General features: G+C 44.7%; 1 protein-coding gene across 2 annotated transcripts in view; it reads right to left on the reverse strand.

Annotated features, from left to right (window-relative positions):
• The window catches only part of AP1S3 (adaptor related protein complex 1 subunit sigma 3), a 77,893-nt gene extending 59,216 nt beyond the window's left edge, over positions 1-18,677 (reverse strand). For both annotated transcript variants that reach the window (XM_047773633.1, XM_047773634.1), the window contains exon 1: positions 18,508-18,677. In XM_047773633.1, coding sequence (XP_047629589.1) covers positions 18,508-18,510 — 3 coding nt within the window. In that variant the 5' untranslated portion in view covers positions 18,511-18,677. The remainder of the gene's footprint in view (positions 1-18,507) is intronic.
• Between the last annotated feature and the right edge of the window lie 1,737 nt (positions 18,678-20,414).

Below are 20,414 nucleotides of genomic sequence, written 5' to 3' on the forward strand. Positions count from 1 at the left end.
AAATCCAGAAATTTTAGCAGATTTTTGAAAGGGTTCTTATCCCAGAAAACTTTAAGTACTACCAGCTACTTTGAAGAGGTCATAATTTAATTGTCATAGATTTAAGCTTCAGTCATGGGGGAATAGTTTAATTCTATTTTAACGGCCATTAAAGTAATTCTGGGGCTAAATTACTTGATAATGAATCTGGCCTCCTGCTCAAATCTTATTATAGAATTCTTTTCTGGGCCCTTTCTACTCTTATAATGTGATGTGATTAAGAGTGGGCAGTAAATAACCATGCATTGGCTAGAGGACAGCTGTTCCTTATCTGGTAAGCTCCAGCTCCCTGCTGAGCAGTAGAACAGGAAACACTAGACCACGCCCAGCAATGGCTTGTTTCTTTTTTCATTAGACCAGCCTAAGAGCATGACTTTTTTTTGTCCACACCCATGACGTGGGAGTTCCCAGGCCAAGGACAAAACACACACCACAGCAATGACCTAAGCCACAGCAGTGAAAATGCTGCATCATTAACCACTAAGCTGCCAGGAAACTCCAACATGCCAATGAATAAATAAATGAATAAATAAATGAATAAATAAATAAATGACACTTCTGATATTAATTTTACAAATAAAAATAGGTCAACATCAGTTAATCAGACAAGTCCATTATTACAAGAAAATAACTTTAAAAAGGTTTTTCCAGAGTTCCCCAGTGGCACAGCACATTAAGGACCCAGAATCATCACTACTGTGGCCCTGGCCCAGGAACCACCGCATGTGGTAAGTGCAGCCAAAAAGAAAAAAAAAAAAGCTTTTTTCTCAGACCAAAAGTTTTCTGTCTTGCAATTGACATAGGATATAAATCTTTTTACAAACGCTTTATACAAAGAGCCAGAGTTGAAATTTTCATATTTGGTTCCTTATATTTTAAAATGTTTTATTCTTCAGGAAACATAATGGTTCAGATTTTAATAAGAAATGACATATAGCTGCTAACAAATAAATACATATTGCCTGAATTTCATTAAAAAATGATCATGGATGTTAACTAGACTTATTGCAGTAACCATTTCACAATCTACACATATATTGAATTATTATGTTATACACCTGAGAGTCACATAACGTTATGTTAGCTATATCTCAAAAAAAATGTTTATAGCAATTTGGCATTGCCCCAACAGCCAAACTCATGACCAGCAGGTACATCTCAATAAAGAGGAAGTAAAAAACAAAATTACCAAAGATAGATTCAAGTTTTTCTGAGAAATGGGTGTGGTTGTTCAACTTATCTAATATAAAAGGAAAAGAATGTAAACCTGTAAATTTCAATTTAAAGCCTTTCTAAACAGAAAACAACCAGGCCAGACTTTCCTGAATTATCCCCCAGACAAATGGCAAGAAGAAACTCTCAGGCATTCAACATCCTCCACCAAACAACTCCACTTTTTCTGGGAGGTTTTTGTGGGTGTGTATATATGTGTGTGTGTTTTCCAAAGTCATTTCCACAACTCTATGTCCCACATTCTTGAAAGAAACCCTCAGTTTAGGGCAGGACAAGAGTTATTCTATGATCCACCCCCCCACCACCACCAGCCATGGGATCAGAAGCATAATCATTTCTGTCTCCTCTACATCTCTTAATCATCTCCAATCCTGGGTATAGACCACAGTCAGTATTCGGTCAATGTGTCCCTATAGCAAAACAAGATTGCTGTGCTTCCTAAAGACCCCCCAGGCACACAGCCACCTCTAATCTCATCCAGAGACAAAGCCCCACCCACCAGAGGGATAGGAATCAGCTCCACCAACCAGTGGGCAGGCATCAGTCCCTCCCATCAAGAAGGCTACAGCAAGCCCCCCATACCAACTTCAGCCACAAGGGGGGCAGACACCAGAAGTAAGAGAGGCTACAACTCTATTATCTGGAAAAAGGTCACAACACCAAAAACCTATAAAAATGAAAAGACAGAGAACTATAACTCAGATGAGGGAGAAAGAAAAAACCCCAGAAAATCAGCTAAGTGATCAGGAGATTCTCAGCCTCCAGGAAAAAGACTTTAGATTGTTGATGCTGAAGATGATGCAAGACATTGGAAACAAACTGGAGGCAAAGATAGATAACTTACAGGAAACACTGAGCAAAGAGATACAAGATATAAAACTTAAGCAAGAAGAGAGGCAAAATACAGTAACAAATAAAAAAAATTTATTAGAAGCAGCCAACAGCACAATACAGGAGGCAGAAGAACAAATAAGTAAGGTGGAAGACACATTAGTGGAAATCATGGATGCAGAAAAAAAAAGAGAAAAAAGATTGAAAACAAATGAAGAGAGTCTCAGAGAACTCTGGGACAATGTTAAATGCACCAACATCCATACTACAGGGGTGCCAGAAGGAGAAGAGAGAGAGAAAGGCACAGAAAAAATATTCAAAGAGATAACAGCCAAAAACTTCCTTAACATGGGAAAGGAAGCACTCACTCAAATCCAGGAAGTGCAATGAGTACCATATAAAATAAACCCAAGGAGGAATACCCGGAGACAAATATTAATCGAACTGACTGAAATTAAAGACAAAGAGAAAATCTTGAAAGCAGCTAGGGAAAAGAAACAAATAACATACAAGGGAACCCTGATAAGGTTAGCAGCAGATTTCTCAGCAGAAACTCTGCAGGCCAGAAGGAAGTGGCATGATATACTTAACATGATGAAAGGAAAAAACCTCCAACCAAGATTACTTTACCCAGCAAGGCTCTCATTCAGATTTGAAGGAGAAATCAAAAGCTTCACAGACAAGCAAAAGCTAAGAGAATTCAGCAACACTAAACCAGCTTTATAACAAATACTAAAGGAACTTCTCTAGGCAGAAAAGAAAAGGCTGCAACCAGAATCCAAAATACCACAAATGAAAAGGCTCACCAGTAAAGGTATATATACAGTAAAGATGTATTTTCAGCTTTGTATTTGCAACTTCTGGAATGTCACATGGTCCATAAAAAAATAACCCCAAAAAATGTGTGGAATTTCTACAACTGAATGATAAAAAGACAAATAAATCCAATTAATGGCAGGGAATTGAAGAGCCAATTCTCCAAAGAATGTCCAAATGGGGAGTTCCTGTGGTGGCGCCGTGGAAATGAATCCGACTAGGAACCACGAGGATGTGGGTTCGATCCCTGGCCTCGCTCAGTGGGATGAAGATACAGCATTGCCATGAGCTGTGACGTAGGTCACAGATGAGGCTCAGATCTGGCGTTTCTGTGGCTGTGGCATAGGCCGGTGGCTACAGCTCGGATTAGACCCCTAGCCTGGGAACCTCCATATGCCGTGGGTGCAGCCCTAGAAAAGGCAAAAAATAAAATAAAAAATAAAAAAAAGAATGTCCAAATGGTCAATAAGAACACGAAAAGATGCTCAACATCATTAATCATTAAAGAAAGGCAAGCCAACACCATAATGTGAAACCACCTCACACTTAATGGCCATAATCAAAAGGCTGGATAAAAATAAAAACAAGTGTTGAAGAGGATGAGAATATAAATGGGAACATTTTACATTGCTGGCAAAAATGGAAAATGGTGTAGTCATTTTGAAAAATAGTTTGTCAGTTGCTCAAAACTTTAAACATAGAATTAGCATATGATCCAGTATTTCTACTCCTTAGCAGAAACCCAAGGGAATTGAAAATATGTATTCACACAGACTCATTCATGAATATTCATAGCAACATATTCATAATCGCTGAAAAGGGAAACAACCTAAATGCCCATCAGTTGAAGAATGGATAAACGAAATGTGACAGACGCGTTGCAATGTTATTTGGCTTCCACAAAGAAATAAAGGGCAGGGAGTTCCTGTTGTGGCTCAGTAGTAACAATCCCAACTAGTATCCATGAGGATGAGGGTTCTATATCTGGCCCCCCTCAGGGGTTTAAGAATCTGGTGTCGCCATGAGCTGCAATGCAGTTCACAGACTCGGCTCGGATCTGGCATTGCTGTGGCTGTGGTGTAGGCCAGCAACTGCAAGTCCAATTCGACCCTTAGCCTGGGAATTTCCATATATCAAGGTTGCAGCCCTAAAAAGACAAAAAAAAGAAAGAAAGAAAAAAAAGAAAACAGAAGAAAAGGATATGGGGGTTGTTTTATGGATGATTATTCTGGAATTAGAGTGATGATTGCAAAACCTTGAGAATCTACTAAAAATACTGAATTGTACATTTTTAAATGATATGTTTTATATCTCAATAGTGGAATAAAGTCAAAGATAATAATTGCCAAAAGAAAAAAAAAAGAAAAAAAGATTGCTGTGCTGCTTTTACATGTGACTTGACTGAAGCCAAAACTGCACTCCCTCCTGTGCCTAAACGCACACTCAAAGGGACATGCAAGGCATGCAGTGACCTGATATATAGTGACATGAGCACTGGGGGTCTGGCCACCATGCATTCATGCTACATGACAAGGCCACCTGCAGGCTGCACTTAGGAGCCCAGCGCCCGGTCACAGCAACACAGGGTCAGAGGGTTCAACAGTTTAGCATCAGGCCTTCCCTGCTTCTGAACCTGACACATTCGGGAAATAATGTATACGCGGTTTGGAGAGGTATATGATTTTCTTGCAGCTGATCACAAACTGTGAGAAGTGGAAAGGATCTTTAAGGAGTTCCCGGTGTGGCTTAGGGGTCAAGAACCTGATATAATGTCTGTGAGGATGAGAGCTCGATCCCTGGCCTCACTCAGAGGGCTAAGGATCCGGTGTTGCCATGAGCTGCAGTGTAGGTGCAGATACAGCTCAGATCCCATGTTGCTGTTGCTGTGGCTGTGGTGTAGGCTGGCAGCTGCAGCTCTGATTCAACCCCTAGCCTGGAAACCTCCATACGCCACAGGTGCGGCCCTAAAAAGACAAACAAAAAGGATTTTTAAGATTCTCCCAGGCTCAAGCAAGCTTACCTCATGTGACAGCTGAGGACAGGCCCCAGGAAGTTAGGTCACCTAGGAAGCAAAGGTCACAGCAATTGGCATAGCTGGGTGCAAGACCCAAATCTCATCTTCCAGTCCAGTCATCCTTCCGGGCCTCATGTTCTCCTATCTTTCCGGTGATGTCTGCCTTATGTGCTGCTATTAAAACAAGCTTTTCTTTTCAAAGCATGCATTAAAGTGGTGGGGGAAGATAACAGCAGAAGGTTTCTTAGAGATACACAAGGAAACTAACCCACTCAGAGACTAAATACACACACACACACACACACACACCCCCTCAACACACCTGCAACTTCGGTCATATCGTTTCTTGGCTGCTAAGAAGGCCACCCATCTCCAAAACCATGCAGCTGAGTGAAGTGAGGCTCCACCAGATGCTGGATGAGTCTCAAACACTTAAGGAAGGTATTCAATTTGTTTAAACTCTAAAATAAAGAAAAAAAATCTGGTCCTTTTTAGTTATCTGGAAAGTGCACACGTGAGAAATGTCATTCCCCAATTATACTGGATAAAGAATGTTTTGGTTTTTTTTTTTTTTTTTTTTTTTTTTTTGCTTTTTAGGGCTACACCTGCAGCATATGGAAGTTCCCAGGCTAGGGGTCAAATCTGAGCTACAGCCGCTGGCCTTCACCAGAGCCACAGCAACACAGGATCCGAGCAGCATCTGCAACCTACACCACAGCTCACCACAGCTCACAGCCAGATCCTTAACCCACTGAGCGAGACCAGGGATCAAATCCACATCCTCATGGATACCAGTTGGGTTTGTTAAGGGCTGGGCCACAAAGGGAACTCCAGTGGATGAAGAATTTCTGGGTGTGGCTGACCAGAGGGCAGAGTTAGAGACGGGAGAATCAGCAAGACACAAGTTTGTCATGGCAGGCCTTCCACAGGACGTCCTCCAGGATTCACATTTCCTGAATGTCACCTTTCTGTGTCATCTGCTTATTAACCCCTTCGCCCTCACATACACACCAGACATACACACGCATGCTTATTTCTGAAAAGCTGAAGGCAGGCTCCCCTGCCCTTCTGGACTCAGCCCCACGCCTATCTTTCCCATGAGCCCCGCCCATCTCCACAGAATTCCTATGGTAACTATATATTTCAAAAAACATACTTCAGAGTTTAATGGTGCACGCTCACACTCATCGAGGTGTCTATGCACGTGAGAAATTTCTTCCCAACAGCATAGGTTTCTTGTAATCAAGCAACAAATCGTATTTGTGGGGTCTTCTTTTCTAGTAACCTCTCTGGTTAAGAACACAAAAATAGAGAATGGACTTATGGTTGCCAAGGGTGAGATGGATGAAGAGTTTGGGATTGGTAGATGCAAACCATAACATCCATTTAGAAGGAACAAGGAATGAGGTCCTACTGTACAGCACAGGGAACTCTATCCAATCTCTTGGGATAGAATACGATGGAAGAGAGTATGAAAAAAGAGTGTGTACATATATATATATATATATATATATATATATATATATATATATGACTGGGTCACTATGCTATACTGCAGAAATTGACACAACACTGTAAATCAACTGTATTTAATAAAAAGAAAAGAAAAAGTATGGCACCAGTAATAGACATTTAATAAATGAGAATATCATGTTATTTTTTCCGGGAAAAAAAAACAATAACACAGGATTAACAAATTAAAAAAAAAAGAGAGAGATTCACATATTATTTCTCCATTTATCCTTTCCTCTGGATGGAATAATCAACTTAGGGTATATCAACAGTATCTGTGGGTGGTTTACTTTTGTCAGTATGTCCCTAATTAGAGTTTTCGTTTGCTTGTTTTTGGGGTCTTGTTTTTTAGGGCTGCACCTGTGGCATGTGGATGTTCACAGGCTAGGGGTCAAATCAGAGCTGCAGCTGCTGGCCTACTCCACAGCCACACTAGATCCGAGCCTCATCTGTGATCTACACGGCATCTCAATGCCAGATCCTTAACCCATTGAGCGAGGCCAAGGATTGAACTGCATTCTCACTGACACTAGTTGGGTTCTTAAGACACTGAGCCACAATGGGAACTCCCTCTCCTGAAGTCTTTTCAGAGGCAGAGTAGCATTTGGTTCTGTTTCAAATCATCCCAGGAGGAAAAGGATTCTAGAAATAGGGAGCTGAATTTTCAAGCAATTTTCAATATGACTTTGAAGTTGAATGAAACATTAATCACTTGGGACTCTATTCATATTTCATAGTTGTGCTTATTTGATCTTTCTTAATGTGAATTTTTGTGGTCAGGAATAATTTTGTTCAGGAGGCCATGATTTCTGTGCTAAACTCAGCACCCTGCATGGTAATGACCACTTAAACATTTATTAAGAACCTTCCTTTTTCCTCCTACTGCAGCCTACCCAAAACTCATTACAAGTCTGTCCCCAGGGCCTTTATACCTTGACAACCAAGGCTACAGTTGTGAAGAAAATTTACGAGGCAAGAGATGGGAGTTCCCTTGTGATACAGCAGGTTAAGGATCAGGCGTTGTTACTATAGCAGTTGGGTCACTGCTGTGGTGTGGGCTGGATCCCTGGCCCGGGAACGTCTGCAAGCCATGGGCGCAGTCTACCCACCCCATCCCCCCGACCCCACTGCCCTGCCCCCAACACCACCACCCCCCAAAAAAGAAAGATATAGGAGATGGCACATCCACTATATATATATATATATATATATATATATACACACACACACACACACATATATATATATACACACACACACATATATATACACACACACACACATATATATATATACACACACACACATATATATACACACACACATATATACACACACACACACACATATATATATATATATATATATATATATATTTTTTTTTTTTTTTGGCCATGCCTGTGGCATGTGGGATCCAACCCGTGCCAAAGCAGCAACCTGAGCCAACACCAGATCCTTAACCCCTGGCCACAAAGGAGTTCCTCATACCCTGTTTCAAAATTCACGTTTAATCTGAGACCTGCCTTGTTATATAGTTAGGTTTCTTCTTTTCCTGTATTTTTTTGCAAAGATTGTCAACACAGACTAGATTTTCTGAATTATTTTTTAATTTAAGTACAGTTGATTAACAACCTTGTATTAGTTTCAGGTATACAGCAAAGTGATTCCGTTATACATATACATATATCAATTCTTTTTCAGAGTCTTTTCCATTTCAGGTTATTAAAAAATACTAACTATAGTTCCCTGTGCTATACAGTAGGTCTTTGTTGGTAATCTACTTTATATATAGTAGTGTGTATATGTTAATCCCAAACTCGCAGTCCATCCTTATCCTAACCTTTCCCCTTTGGGAACCATAAATTTGTTTTCTATGTCTGTAGGTCTACTTCTGTCTTGTATCTTTTTTGTTTTCAGATTCCACATGTAAATGATATCATTTGTCTTCATCTGGCTTACTTTACTCAGTATGAGAGTCTCTAGCTCCATCCATGTTATTGCAAATGACATTATTTCATTCTTTTTATGGCTGAGTAATGAATAGTCCATTAGTCCATTGTATAGTATATATGTATATAGGTATAGGTGTGTGTATGTGTGAGAAATACATATATGTTATATATATATATATATACACACACACATATATATATCTTCTTTATCCATTCATCTGTCGATGGACAGTTAAGATTTAAGTTTCTGCCATGTCTTGGCTATTGTAAATAGAGCTGCAATGCACATTGGGGTGCATGTATCTTTTGGAATTTTGGTTTTCTCCAGATATATGAATTCTTCAAGTGTCTATATCATGAAGCCAGACAGACTTAGAAAGGTAGGGCAACTAACCAAGGCAGTCAGAATTAAGGACTTAACTTCTCATGAAGAAACTAAAGGCAAGCCATTGTTCAGGAAATAAAAGGAAAACCCTCTATACATCCACTGAATTTGCAATCACATTCCAAAAAACTGGGATATTACAATAACCCTTATCTTCTCCCACCTCCCCAATCTCGGCAGCATGTGATATTTTATTTCTTTATTTCATCTGTTCAAATAAATTTCTCCCTTAAAAAACAAAACTTTAGAACTACTTTTCAGTTTTTCATTCCACTTTTCCTATTTCCCTTAAAACTGGCCTGGCTAATGTTTATGCAACACCTGCCAGGGGCCAGGTCCCAAGCTAAGGGTCAAAGTAGATTAGCTCATTCAACCTTCAAGGAAACTCAGGAAGGGGCCCAGGTGACAAGAGCAGAGAGCAGAGCGTCCCAAATCACGGAGCCTGCACGCAAGGGCCCGGGGCTGTCTGCCTCACCGCATTCTCCACCTGCCAGGATACACCCATACCCCACACCTGTCTTCAGAAGTAAGCACGGGAAGAAGGCTTCCTGAAATGCTGTAGGTATGTCACTTCCACAGGGAACGTGTGGCTCAACACTTAGGCCACAGAGATGTCTCCTCCAACAGCACGTCCTGCCACCTGATGAAACTCTGACACGTCTCTTACAAGAAACAAGACATTTTTTTCAGGTCTCTGATAGCTCCACCTGCATAGCAAAAAGTTGCTGCCCTGATTTTTTTTTTTTTTTCTTGCAGGGAAGCCAAGGAGAGCTGTGGTTGGACAGCAGACACTGAAACTGAGCAGAACTAGTCAGTCATAATCTGAATCTGATACTGGGCTTGACGTCCTTCCTGACTCAGGGACAGAACTTCTCAATCTTACTAGAATGTTCCGCAACACAGTGAGACCGGCCCCAGATCATCTAACAAACATCTCTGTGCTTTAACGGCTCTATCCCGTGAAGCAACTAGAAATATTATTTTACCTCATAAGTTTTCAGAGTCACTGAAGTGAGAAAGATGGATCACATTTTTCCCCCTCAGCTACTCTCAATTCTCCTTCAAAAGCAAGGAACAATCAGGCATCCTGGGAGCCTGGCCAACAGCCCAAGTTAAAGAGAGAAAAAGAGAAAGTGCCTGTGTGTATAGGCATGTGTGTACATCTAAGTGTGTACACACGCATGTGTGTGTCTGTGTGAGTGTGTATTTTCAGGAAACATCTGCTTCCATCCCAATTCCAGACACATCGAAGCTTAAGAAGTTACAAAATATAGGGAAAAACAAAACAGAGTTCCGCTGGAGAAGTAATATAAGTGGAAATATTCTTAATGTCATTTTTCATATCATTTAAAAGGTATTACATTCAAATAGAAAAACCGAAGGATCTAATAGAACATACAATAAAAAGTGAATCTTGGAAGTTCCCATTGTGGCTCAGCAGTAATGAATCCAACTACTATCCATGGGGATGCAGGTTCCATCCCTGGCCTCGCTCAGTGGGTTAAGGATCCGGCACTGCCATGAGCTGTGGTGTAAGTCAGAGATGCAGCTCGGATCCCTCATTGCTGTGGCTGCAGCATAAGCCAGGAGCTGTAGCTCAGATTCAACCCCAGCCTGGGAATTTCCATGTGCTTCAGGTGTGGCCCTAAAAAGCAAAAAGAAAAAAGAAAGAAAGAAAGTGAATCTTTTGGGATTTCCCACTGTGGCTCAGTGGGTTTTACAAGCCCAACTAGTATCCATGAGGATGGGGGTTTGATCCCTAGCCTCAATCAGTAGGTTAAGGATCCAGCATTGCACTGAGTTGTGTTGTAGGTCACAGACACGACTTGGATCCTGCATTGCTGCGGCTGTGGTGTAGGCCGGCAACTGCGGCTCTGATGTGACCCTTCGCCTGGGAGTTTCCACATGCCACGGACGAGGCCATAAAAAGAAAAAAAAAAAAGTGAACCTTTTATCACACTGGATGCTTAGAGCCCTGGGAAGGCCCAGAAATAATCACTGTCTCTAGCACATCCTTCTAGAAGTTTTCTGTTTACATGTAGGCTTATCTATCTCCTTATGTTACACACATGGGGACATAATGTACAGGGTCTAAGCTGACAAATTACACCACACCTGACAATTAGGGCAGACCCAGGAGGGCCTAGGGAAGCCACGGCATCATGTGCCCAGTGCTCCATGGGTACAGGGACAAAGGCAATGCCAGCAGCAGAAGCATTAATCTAAGGATCTGATCTAAAGCACACGCGGGGAGGCGGATATGGCTCTGAACTCTCCGTCCAGTCAGAACTGGTTCAAGAAGTGACCGAGGGCAGGCTGAGCCAGCCAGAGGAATGGCCCCACCACTTCAGGGCAGAAAGGGACGGCGTGGTGGGACTTGAGGTAGCCACCAAGGCCAGGACTGCTAGGGTCCCCATGGCACCTGCTAGGAAACATCTACAACTTCCATGAAGTGAAAATGAGATGACTAATCAATGGCTTTACAGTATAATCCTCTTCTGTGGGCTTGATACAAAATACATATTAAGAAAGTTGAAAGAATGTCCTCCCCAGAATGTGGACTCCAGGAGCACAGGAGAGCTTCTGGCTTATTCAACACAATCCCTGAGGCCTAGACCTCCGGCTGGGTTCTGTGCACACTCAGGCTCCGGGTTCAGAAGGGCACCACCCTTGAGTTAACACTCCGCTGCCATCATTAGAAAATTCTCAATAAATTCTGAATGAGGGAATCCTACGTTTTCATTTTGCACAGGGCGCCACAAATTATGCAGTCCTGCCTAGAATACTGCCTGTCTTAGGGCAGGTGTCTGATTTATTTGTCAAATACACACATTAGTGAATTAATGGAAGCTGCCTTGGAACAGGGGTCTACAGAGCAAACTACAGCCTCCAGGCCAATCCTAGCCCTCCATGTGTTCTGGTAAATAAAGTTTTATTAAAACACAGCCAGAGCCATTTGCATCCTGTCTGTGGCTGCCTTTGCATTACAATAGAAGGATTGAGTAATAGTGACAGAGACTATAGGGCTAGGAAGCTTAAAATATCTATAATCCAGGAGTTCTTCTGTGGCACAGCTGGTAAAGGATCTGGTGTTGTCACTGCAGCCGCTTGGGTCACCGCTGTGGCACGGGTTCATTCCCTGGCCAGGGAACTTCCACATGCCTCAGGCAAGGCCAAAAAAAAAATATTTACAATCCGGCCCTTTGCAGGAAAATGTTTCTGACACCTGCCTTAGAACACTGTCTCAAATTTTTCTACCCAAAAGAGCAGAAATGACAGGCAGTCTTGGGAAACCTGGTGGGTTAGCCTTCAGCAACTAGCCATAAACAAGCTATTTCTTAGGTTTCTGTCTTTAAAGGTAATGTGGATTTTGCATCTTGTACGCAAATAAAAGTGTTTTTTATTGCAAATAAAAGTGTTTTTAATCTACAATGATCTGGATGACCACTTTTAATCCCTGGAGGTCCCCCTCGCCAAGGATGAGTATGCAAAGAGCACAAGCACCACAGTTTGCAAACTGAGGCCCTCATTCCTCCTCCTTAAAAGACCCAGTGGAGAAGGAAGGCTCTGGTATCATTTCAGTGGCCCCAGAACCACACCACATAGCCATCATTTCTTCCCAGCCCAGAAGTCTTGCTCTGAGAAGATTCAAAAGGACATTCACAGTGGAATCCTGAATGCCCTTGCTCTTGACTGAATGCGATACAAGTCTACCCCCCACTGCCCTGAGAGACTAGAAAGGGATTAGATTATTTTTCCCCAGGCAGATTTCAGAAACTATGTAGAGAGAGCTATTTCAGAAGCCAGCTCTACCTGTTGGAAAGTTTTCAGCCTTGGGACTTGATTGAAGAATTTTTGGAAGGCCAGCTTCCTCACAATGGTCCGGTGATGGCAGGCCAGTTCAGCGCATAGCCGAGAGGACTTTAGAGGCCTTTGCCTCTGATATCTGCATACATTCTTTTCTTTTCCTTCTTTTCTTTTTTTTTTTTTGTCTTTTGTCTTTTTAGGTCCACACCCGCAGCATATGGAGATTCCCAAGCTAGGGGTCGAATTGACTACAGCTGCTGGCCTACGCCACAGCCACAGCAACACCAGATCTGAGCCATGTCTGCAACTTACACCACAGCTCACAGCAACGCCAGATCTTTAACCCACTGAGCAAGGCCAGGGATCGAACTCACAACCTCATGGTTCCTAGTCGGATTCCTTTCTGCTGCACCACGACGGGAACTCCTATACATTTTCTTCCTAGCCACAGGATCTGGGGGCTTCGAACGGTGGAGAGGGAGTCTCTCCTGAGGAACTGGCTACAGTAAGTTCAGGGAAAACACATAATCCCATCAGAGAAAAATACAATATATCAGAAAGGGAGGCAAGGAAGGCCCCAGGAGAGAAGGAACCCCAGTGAAGTCTCAGCCCCCTGGGAGAATCTCTAGAGTAACAGCAAATTAAAATTGAAGGATGATTCCTAGAGATATCAAGAAATGCTTAACTTTGGGGACTCTTACAGGAGGTTTGCTTATTTACTTATTTACTTGTTTTGTCTTTTTAGGGCCACACCCGAGGCATATGGAGGTTCCCAGGCTAGGGGCAGAATCGGAGCGGTAGCTGCCAGCATACACCACAGCCACAGCAATGCCTGACCCAAGCCACAACATTGACTTACACCGGAGCTCACAGCAACTCGGGATCCTTAACCCACTGAGTGAGGCCAGGGATCGAACCCGTGTCCTTATGGATACTAGTCTGGTTCCTTACCGCTGAGCCACAATGGGAACTCCTGCTTCCTTTATTTGTGTTGAGGGAGGGGTAACTTTATGTCTTCGTCTGTGATAAAATAATTCATGGGACCCAAAAGGACAGACATTGAAAACACAGTGTGGCAAAGGCACTGTCGGCTGACCATTTCCTTCCAGCGGTTGTCAGTAAAATATCACACAAAAATGGGAAGCTGTTGACAGTATCTGTCACAAAAACCAGTGATGGGAAGAACTGGAAAGGTACAGTCCTGGCGAGGGGTAAATGCAGATCTCACTGGTGTTGTTGGGAGACCCACGGAAAGGGCCTGTAGGGGGTGAACCCTCTTGGGAGAACTGAACGCCTCGGAGGGTCATTTCCCAACCATACTCCCAACCCCTCCATCCTTAACTGCTGGTCAGCAGCCCAGCCCACACCTCAGAGGAGGAAAACACTCGCTGCTGTGATAGGCTTCTTCACCCTCAAACCGGAATTCAAACCACCACCGCGGTAACTACACACTTATTACAATTTACCTACGCCTCAGACAATAAAACTGCTACACTGGATGGAGAAAGGGGGTCACAGCAGGATCTCCAGATTCAGTATTAGATATCTCACCTTCAGCAACTCCCTCTCCCCTTTCCTCTGCCTCTGTAATACAATGAGATTATGATGAACCTGGGAAACTTGGAATTATGCTATTGCCATCCCAAACATGAATTTACTTATTTATTTTTATTTTTATTTTTATTTTGCCTTTTCTCGGGCCGCTCCTGCAGCATATGGAGGTTCCCAGGCTAGGGGTCTAATGGGAGCCATAGCTGCAGTTCCTAGCCCCAACGGGAACTCCCCAAACATGAATTTAGATAAAGAAAGAACTTCGGGAGTTCCCATCCTGGAGCAGCGGTTAACGAATCCGACTAGGAACCATGAGGTTGCGGGTTCGGTCCCTGCCCTTGCTCAGTGGGTTAACGATCTGGCGTTGCCGTGAGCTGTGGTGTAGCTTGCAGATGCGGCTCGGATCCCGCGTTGCTGTGGCTCTGGTGTAGGCTGGCAGCTACAGCTCGGATGAGACCCCTAGCCTGGGAACCTCCATATGCCGCGGGAGTGGCCCAAGAAATGGCAAAAAGACAAAAAAAAAGAAAAAAAAAAGAAAGAACTTCGCAGTTCAGCTTGGGAAGATATCTGTCTCAGTCTCTCTCAAGTCAAATGTCAAATCACATCCAAAAATCCCTGATTTTTTTTTCAGCCTAAGTCCATTTTAGTTTAGATAAATAACATACATTATGAGAACTAGACGTGCAACACAAGGCGATGCTTACTCATATTTAAAATGGGTCACTTTGTGAGTTTCTTTCAGTGGATAATTTCCCTATTTTGTTCACATCGTGGTTTTAAAAGTCACCTCAACTTCCCAGAAGCATATGGGCTGCATAAAGCAAAGTCCACTTGCATTTTTATTCAGGGTGTTCCCAAAGCCTTTCAAACTTCACCCTATAAATCCTCACTGCTATCTTCTTACAGGTAAAATAAACAAATAAATACCAGAACACATTTTAAAAATACTCCTTCAGAGTTTCTGTACTGGCTCAGTGGTTAATGAATCTGACTAGCATCCATGAGGATGCAGATTCGATCACTGAGGCCTTGCTCAGTGGGTTAAGGATCCCGCGTTGCCGTGACCTGGGGTGCAGGTCACAGACACAGCTCAGATCCTGCGTTGCTGTGGCTGTGGCGTAGGCCAGCACTTACAGCTCCGATTCGACCCCCTAGCCTGGGAACCTTCATATGTCATGGGTACAGCCCTAAAAAGCAAAAAAAAAAAAAATCCTCCTTCTTCCATCAACATTGTCAACCATGGAAAGGTAAATTCATCCCAGTGAAATGTTTAAGCACCCTGAGCTCAGAGACTATGGGGATCCCTGAAACACAACAGACTTAGTATTGTTTTCAAGAGAGAGATTTCTAAAACAAAGGTGGGGTGCAGAAGTACAGAGTTGATGCAAACAGTACTATTCAGATATAAATGAAGATGCGCAGTGCATGAAGTCTCTGAACCAGAAACCAGGATCACTGGCCCAGTGGAACCAAGGACCATTTTTTGCGTGTAGGTACCCAGTGGGAGGCTGCGAGCATCTTCCATTCTCCTAGCTTAAGAGGCAGGGACAAAGCAGCAGAACAACAGGGAGTCACAGAGTGGCCCTCTCCAAAGAGCCTAGAGGTGCTGGCAAGAGGGAGGGCCACTTATTCTTCTCCACCAGTAATAACAGACAAGAGGTGACAGTCACTGAGCACCTACAGTGGGCAAAACTGGTCTACACACTTTCACCTGTATTCACCTGTCTGTGACTCCTTCTCACTCTTAAAAATTCAGCTCCAAATAATAAAAATAAATTAAAAAGCAAAACAAACTATATATATATATTTATAAACTCCACCTCAAAGACCTTTTGTATATATAGGTTGTATTGATGTTTACTGTATTAGGAATTTAAATAGAGAAAAAAATTAGATACTTATTAATGCACTGAAAAATTATAATCAACCTGTTGGAGTTCCCTGGTAGCTCAGCAGGTTAAGGATCTGGCGTTGTCACTGCAGCTGCTCAGGTCAATGCTGTTATACAGGTCCAACCCCTGGCCCAGGAACTTCTGCATGACTTGGGCATGACCAAAGAAAAAAAAAATTATAATCAACCTATTACACATTAACGGAAACATCTTTTTAATGAACAGCAACAGTATTTTCCAAAGCAAAAAAGAAAATTAGTGAAAAGAATGGCATTGTTTTACATTTTGGCAAATTTCCACAAATTTGTACTCTCCTAACTGCTTTGGCATTCAATCTGTCACACCCTCCCAGGTCCCAGGAGCATGGAGAAAACTCCATATACAGTCAAACAGGAATGAATGTGCAAACGGCAAATAAGAAAGTTCCCATCATGGTTAAGCAGAAACGAATCTGACTAGCATCCATGAGGACACAGGTTCGACTCCTGGCCTCACTCAGTGGGTTAAGGATCCAGCATTGCCGTGAGCTGTGCTGTATGTAGGCCACAGACGTGGCTCGGATCCCACGTTGCTGTGGCTGTGGTGTAGGCCGGCCGCTACAGCTCCGATTTGACCCCTAGCCTGGGAACCTCCCTGTGCCGTGGGTACAGCCCTAAAAAAAAAAAAAAAAAAAAGGCAAATAATATCTTTGAGCTATTATGAAAACAGTTTTGACCTTGTGGACCTCTGAAAACTCTTGGGGACTCCTAAGGGTACCCAGACCACAATTATTATCTCCATTTCACAAATGAGCAAAGTGGCATAGAGAAGTCAAGGCGCGATCCAAGGACACATTGCTGGGACAGGTCAGAGCAGGCGAAGTGAAAGAGCATAATACCCTCTTTTGGTTGTTTGTTACAAGGACTGACTGGGATCATGAAGGTAAAGAGCTGAGTGTCCTGCTTGGTTATCACAAGCCTTCAGTAAGTAACATCAATATTTCCCAGTGGGTAAGTTCTAGTAAAGAAGTTAGGGAAGCACGGCACATTTCTCATCAACTAATTATTTGACACCAGCAAGAAAAAATAAAACTCGAAGGTGTTGTCCAGAACATAGAGTCTGCATGGGCTCTCAGGATGGAAGTTTTTTGCTACTCAGAAACTCCAGGGCCTTATTCCACCCTCTATTAGGCAAATGATATGGCGGGCTGCACACATGTCGCCTTGTCCCTTGGGAAACCTGAGCAAGCCAAGAGAACTGCTCCATTATTTACAGCCTCCTTTTTGCATCACGCTGTATTTACAAGCAATCCTCCACAAACAACAATGGCGAGTCCGGTCTGTGCAGCCAAACCTTTCCTAGGAACTAGTATCTGTGGTCTCCCCATCCAGAGGCTCAGCACTCCACTGCTCTCCTTGTCCATCAACTTTCTTAACCCACATGGTCCTCCTGCTCCTGCCTGTGGCCAGTACTCAAGTTGAGAATGCAGTCACTTTTGTCCCACCTCAATTGGAGAAGTGAGCTCACCTGGGGAAGTGAACTGGGGCAGTTCAGGCCACTGCACTCTCAAAATACCACCCTAAACAGAAAGCAAGAACAAGAGGCGCCTAAAGCTACTGCTTCAATGCAAGTGCAGGCAACCAGCATCTCTCAACAGGAGCACTGCAAACTGGTCTCTCTGTCTCCACTTTGACATCCTCCGCTCACACATACCCCAGCCTACTCTCTACCAACAGCCAAAGCGATCTTTCAAAAGCATAGAAGGGATAAAGTCAGTTCTCTTGCTTAAAACACTTCCAAAGCTCCACCACTCAGTTGGAATAAAATTCACGCTCCTCATTTTGGTTTATAAGGACCTACCTCATCTGGCCCCTGTCCATCTTTCTCGCTACAAGCAGGGGTTCCTCCTCTCTGGCCTTTGCTCTCTCTGCTCCCACTACTTGCCCTACTCCCCTAGGATCTCCAATAGCTCAGATGTCACCTTCTGGAAGAGGCCTTCTCTGCATGCCCTCTGTAGAGTTCCATCTCGATCCCTCCACACAGTTCCACTGGAGACTTCAGAACACTTACTCTCAGAACTTATCCTAATTTTACTGACATATTCCTCATCTCCCCCTTCCACATCCTCCTCCTGGAAGGTAAGCCCCTAAAAGCAAGGGCTCCACTTGGTCCCCCCAAGACACCTCCAGAGCCTGGCACCGTGCCTGGCACAGAATAAGCACTCAGCAAACCCGTCGAATGAATGAAGCAGCGGCGCCCAGAGTCTCGACCTGGCGTCCACGGTGCCCGGGGCGCATCCGCACCGTCCGGCCGCCCCGCCGGGACCACTGGGCGTGCCGCCGGCCGTGGGACGGGTTGGGGGGTGGTGGGGCGGGATGCGATTACTACCCCACCCGACCGCGCGCCCGGCCCGGCGCAGCAGGTGCCTCCCGGGAACGTGCACACAGGCTGTCCCCGCCCCGGGTCGGCGCCACCGCCCTGCTCACCCGGACTCACCATGGTGGCCCGGCCGCCGGTATCCCCGGCGGGTGAGAGGCGAGCGCGGTGGACGCGAGGAGGAGAAGCGAGCGCTGGAGCCGGCGCGGCTGACAGGTGCGGTGCCCGCCTCAGACCATGGCTGCTTCCCACAATGCCCTCGAAGTGAAAGTTTGCAGACTCCTCCCTGCGCCGCTGCCCTCCCTCCCCTCCTGCCCCTCCCATCTCACTCCCTACCCCCTCCCTCCTCCCACCTCCCTCCTTCCCCTCCTCCTCTCCTCTTCCTCCTTCTCCTCTTCCTTGTCTCCATCTTCCCCTTTTCTCCTCCCCCTTCTCCCCTCTCGGTCTCTCTCCTCCCTCCTCCCCCTCCCTTCTCTCCCTCCTCCCCCTTCCTCCCTCCTCCCACTGTGCTTCGCGTTCTTCCCCCTCCTCCCGCCCCGCGCCCGCCCGGCGCCCGCATCGGGCCCCGCCCCGCGCTGTCCTTGCTGCCTTAGGTGCGAATATACCTGTGCGCGCCTCTGCAACCTGGCCTGCCCTGCTCGGCGTTGGTGGATCTGCGCGGGGAAACCGGAGCGGGGCTGCTTTCCTGATTCTGCCGAGCGAGTGTGTCATTCATTATCAGACCTAGCGAAGAGATTTCCGGAGACGCGTTCGGGAAGGGTCACTGGTTTTGTAGTCCTAAACCGCGTAAGGGAGGGAGCCTTTGGCGGAGCTAGAATTAGAAGCGATTTCTTGCCTCCGATTTCTTTCTTCTCACGTGTATGTATAATATACATATGGCTGCAGTACAAGGATGTGGGTCATTTCAGATAGGCCGGGTTTTAAGAGGTATCTCCTAAAACTGTAGCGTCCAGTATCTAATCTTACTCCTCCCCTTGGATTTTCTTAAGATTGGAGTTTCCACCTGGGGCCTTAGGAGTTTCCAAACCCCCAAATTGTAAGCAGAGCTTGGAGTGCATTTTATGTTCGTTTGGGAGAGTCGGTTGGTTTTATCAACTACCTAAAGACATGTGAGACCCCAAAAAGGTTAAGAAACTTTGCCTGAGTTTCTGGAACCAAAATTGGTGAAAGTCCTTCTCAGGATGTGCCTTCTGCGCGGCGCAGGGGGCGGGGGCATCCACCCTTTTGATAACGCCACATTCATCAGCGCTTTCTCTGTGCCCAGCCCTTCAGAAGGAGCGCAGGGATCCAGCTGGGAACAAACAAGCTGCTCTCTTCTGAAGCTTATAGTTTCTTGTGGCTCAGCGAATAATAACCAAAATAAATAATTACAAAGTAACGAGTGCTAAGTAGGTGAGAAGATTACCACAGAAAATGCCTACAGGTTGCTAGAACCTGCACAGCGGAAGCTGCATTTATTTAGCGGGAGCGTCAGGGAGGGCTGGTCCCTGAGGAGGTGACATGAGATGTGGAGGTGAGGAGCTAGGGCTCTGAAGGGGAAAAAAAAAGAGTCATCCTTCTCAAAAGACTCCAAAGAGGGCCTCTGGGGCTGGAGTTAAATTAGAGGAGGTCAGAGGGTGGGCAGGAGGCAATGGGTCTTCCCTACCTTAAGGCAACCTGTGTACTAAAAGCCCCCAAGACAACTGCAGCCTTCCTCCTGCAAATTCTCAGTAAGCTCAAGTGTCTCCTGGTCCTGGATTTTTCAATGCCGCAGGCCTTTGATAGATTCCCAGGGGGATCAGACAGGACCCCCCCCCCAACCCTCAGATGTGACTGTTCACCCTGGAGATCTGCTGTGGACACCCTCTCCCGGAATGTGGAGGTTCAAGTTGGGCAGCAAGAAACAGTGGCCTGCGGAAAACATCCACACCTCTTTACGGTCAGAGCTGGCGCTATTTTGAGCTCAGCCTGTGCTCCTCTGATGCCTTAATAAATCTCCTTTGTTCTGCTAACTTGGCCTTGAGCGATCCTCCCTCCGCAAACCTAAC

Source organism: Phacochoerus africanus, chromosome 3, assembly GCF_016906955.1.
Source record: "Phacochoerus africanus isolate WHEZ1 chromosome 3, ROS_Pafr_v1, whole genome shotgun sequence".
NCBI lineage: Eukaryota > Metazoa > Chordata > Mammalia > Artiodactyla > Suidae > Phacochoerus > Phacochoerus africanus.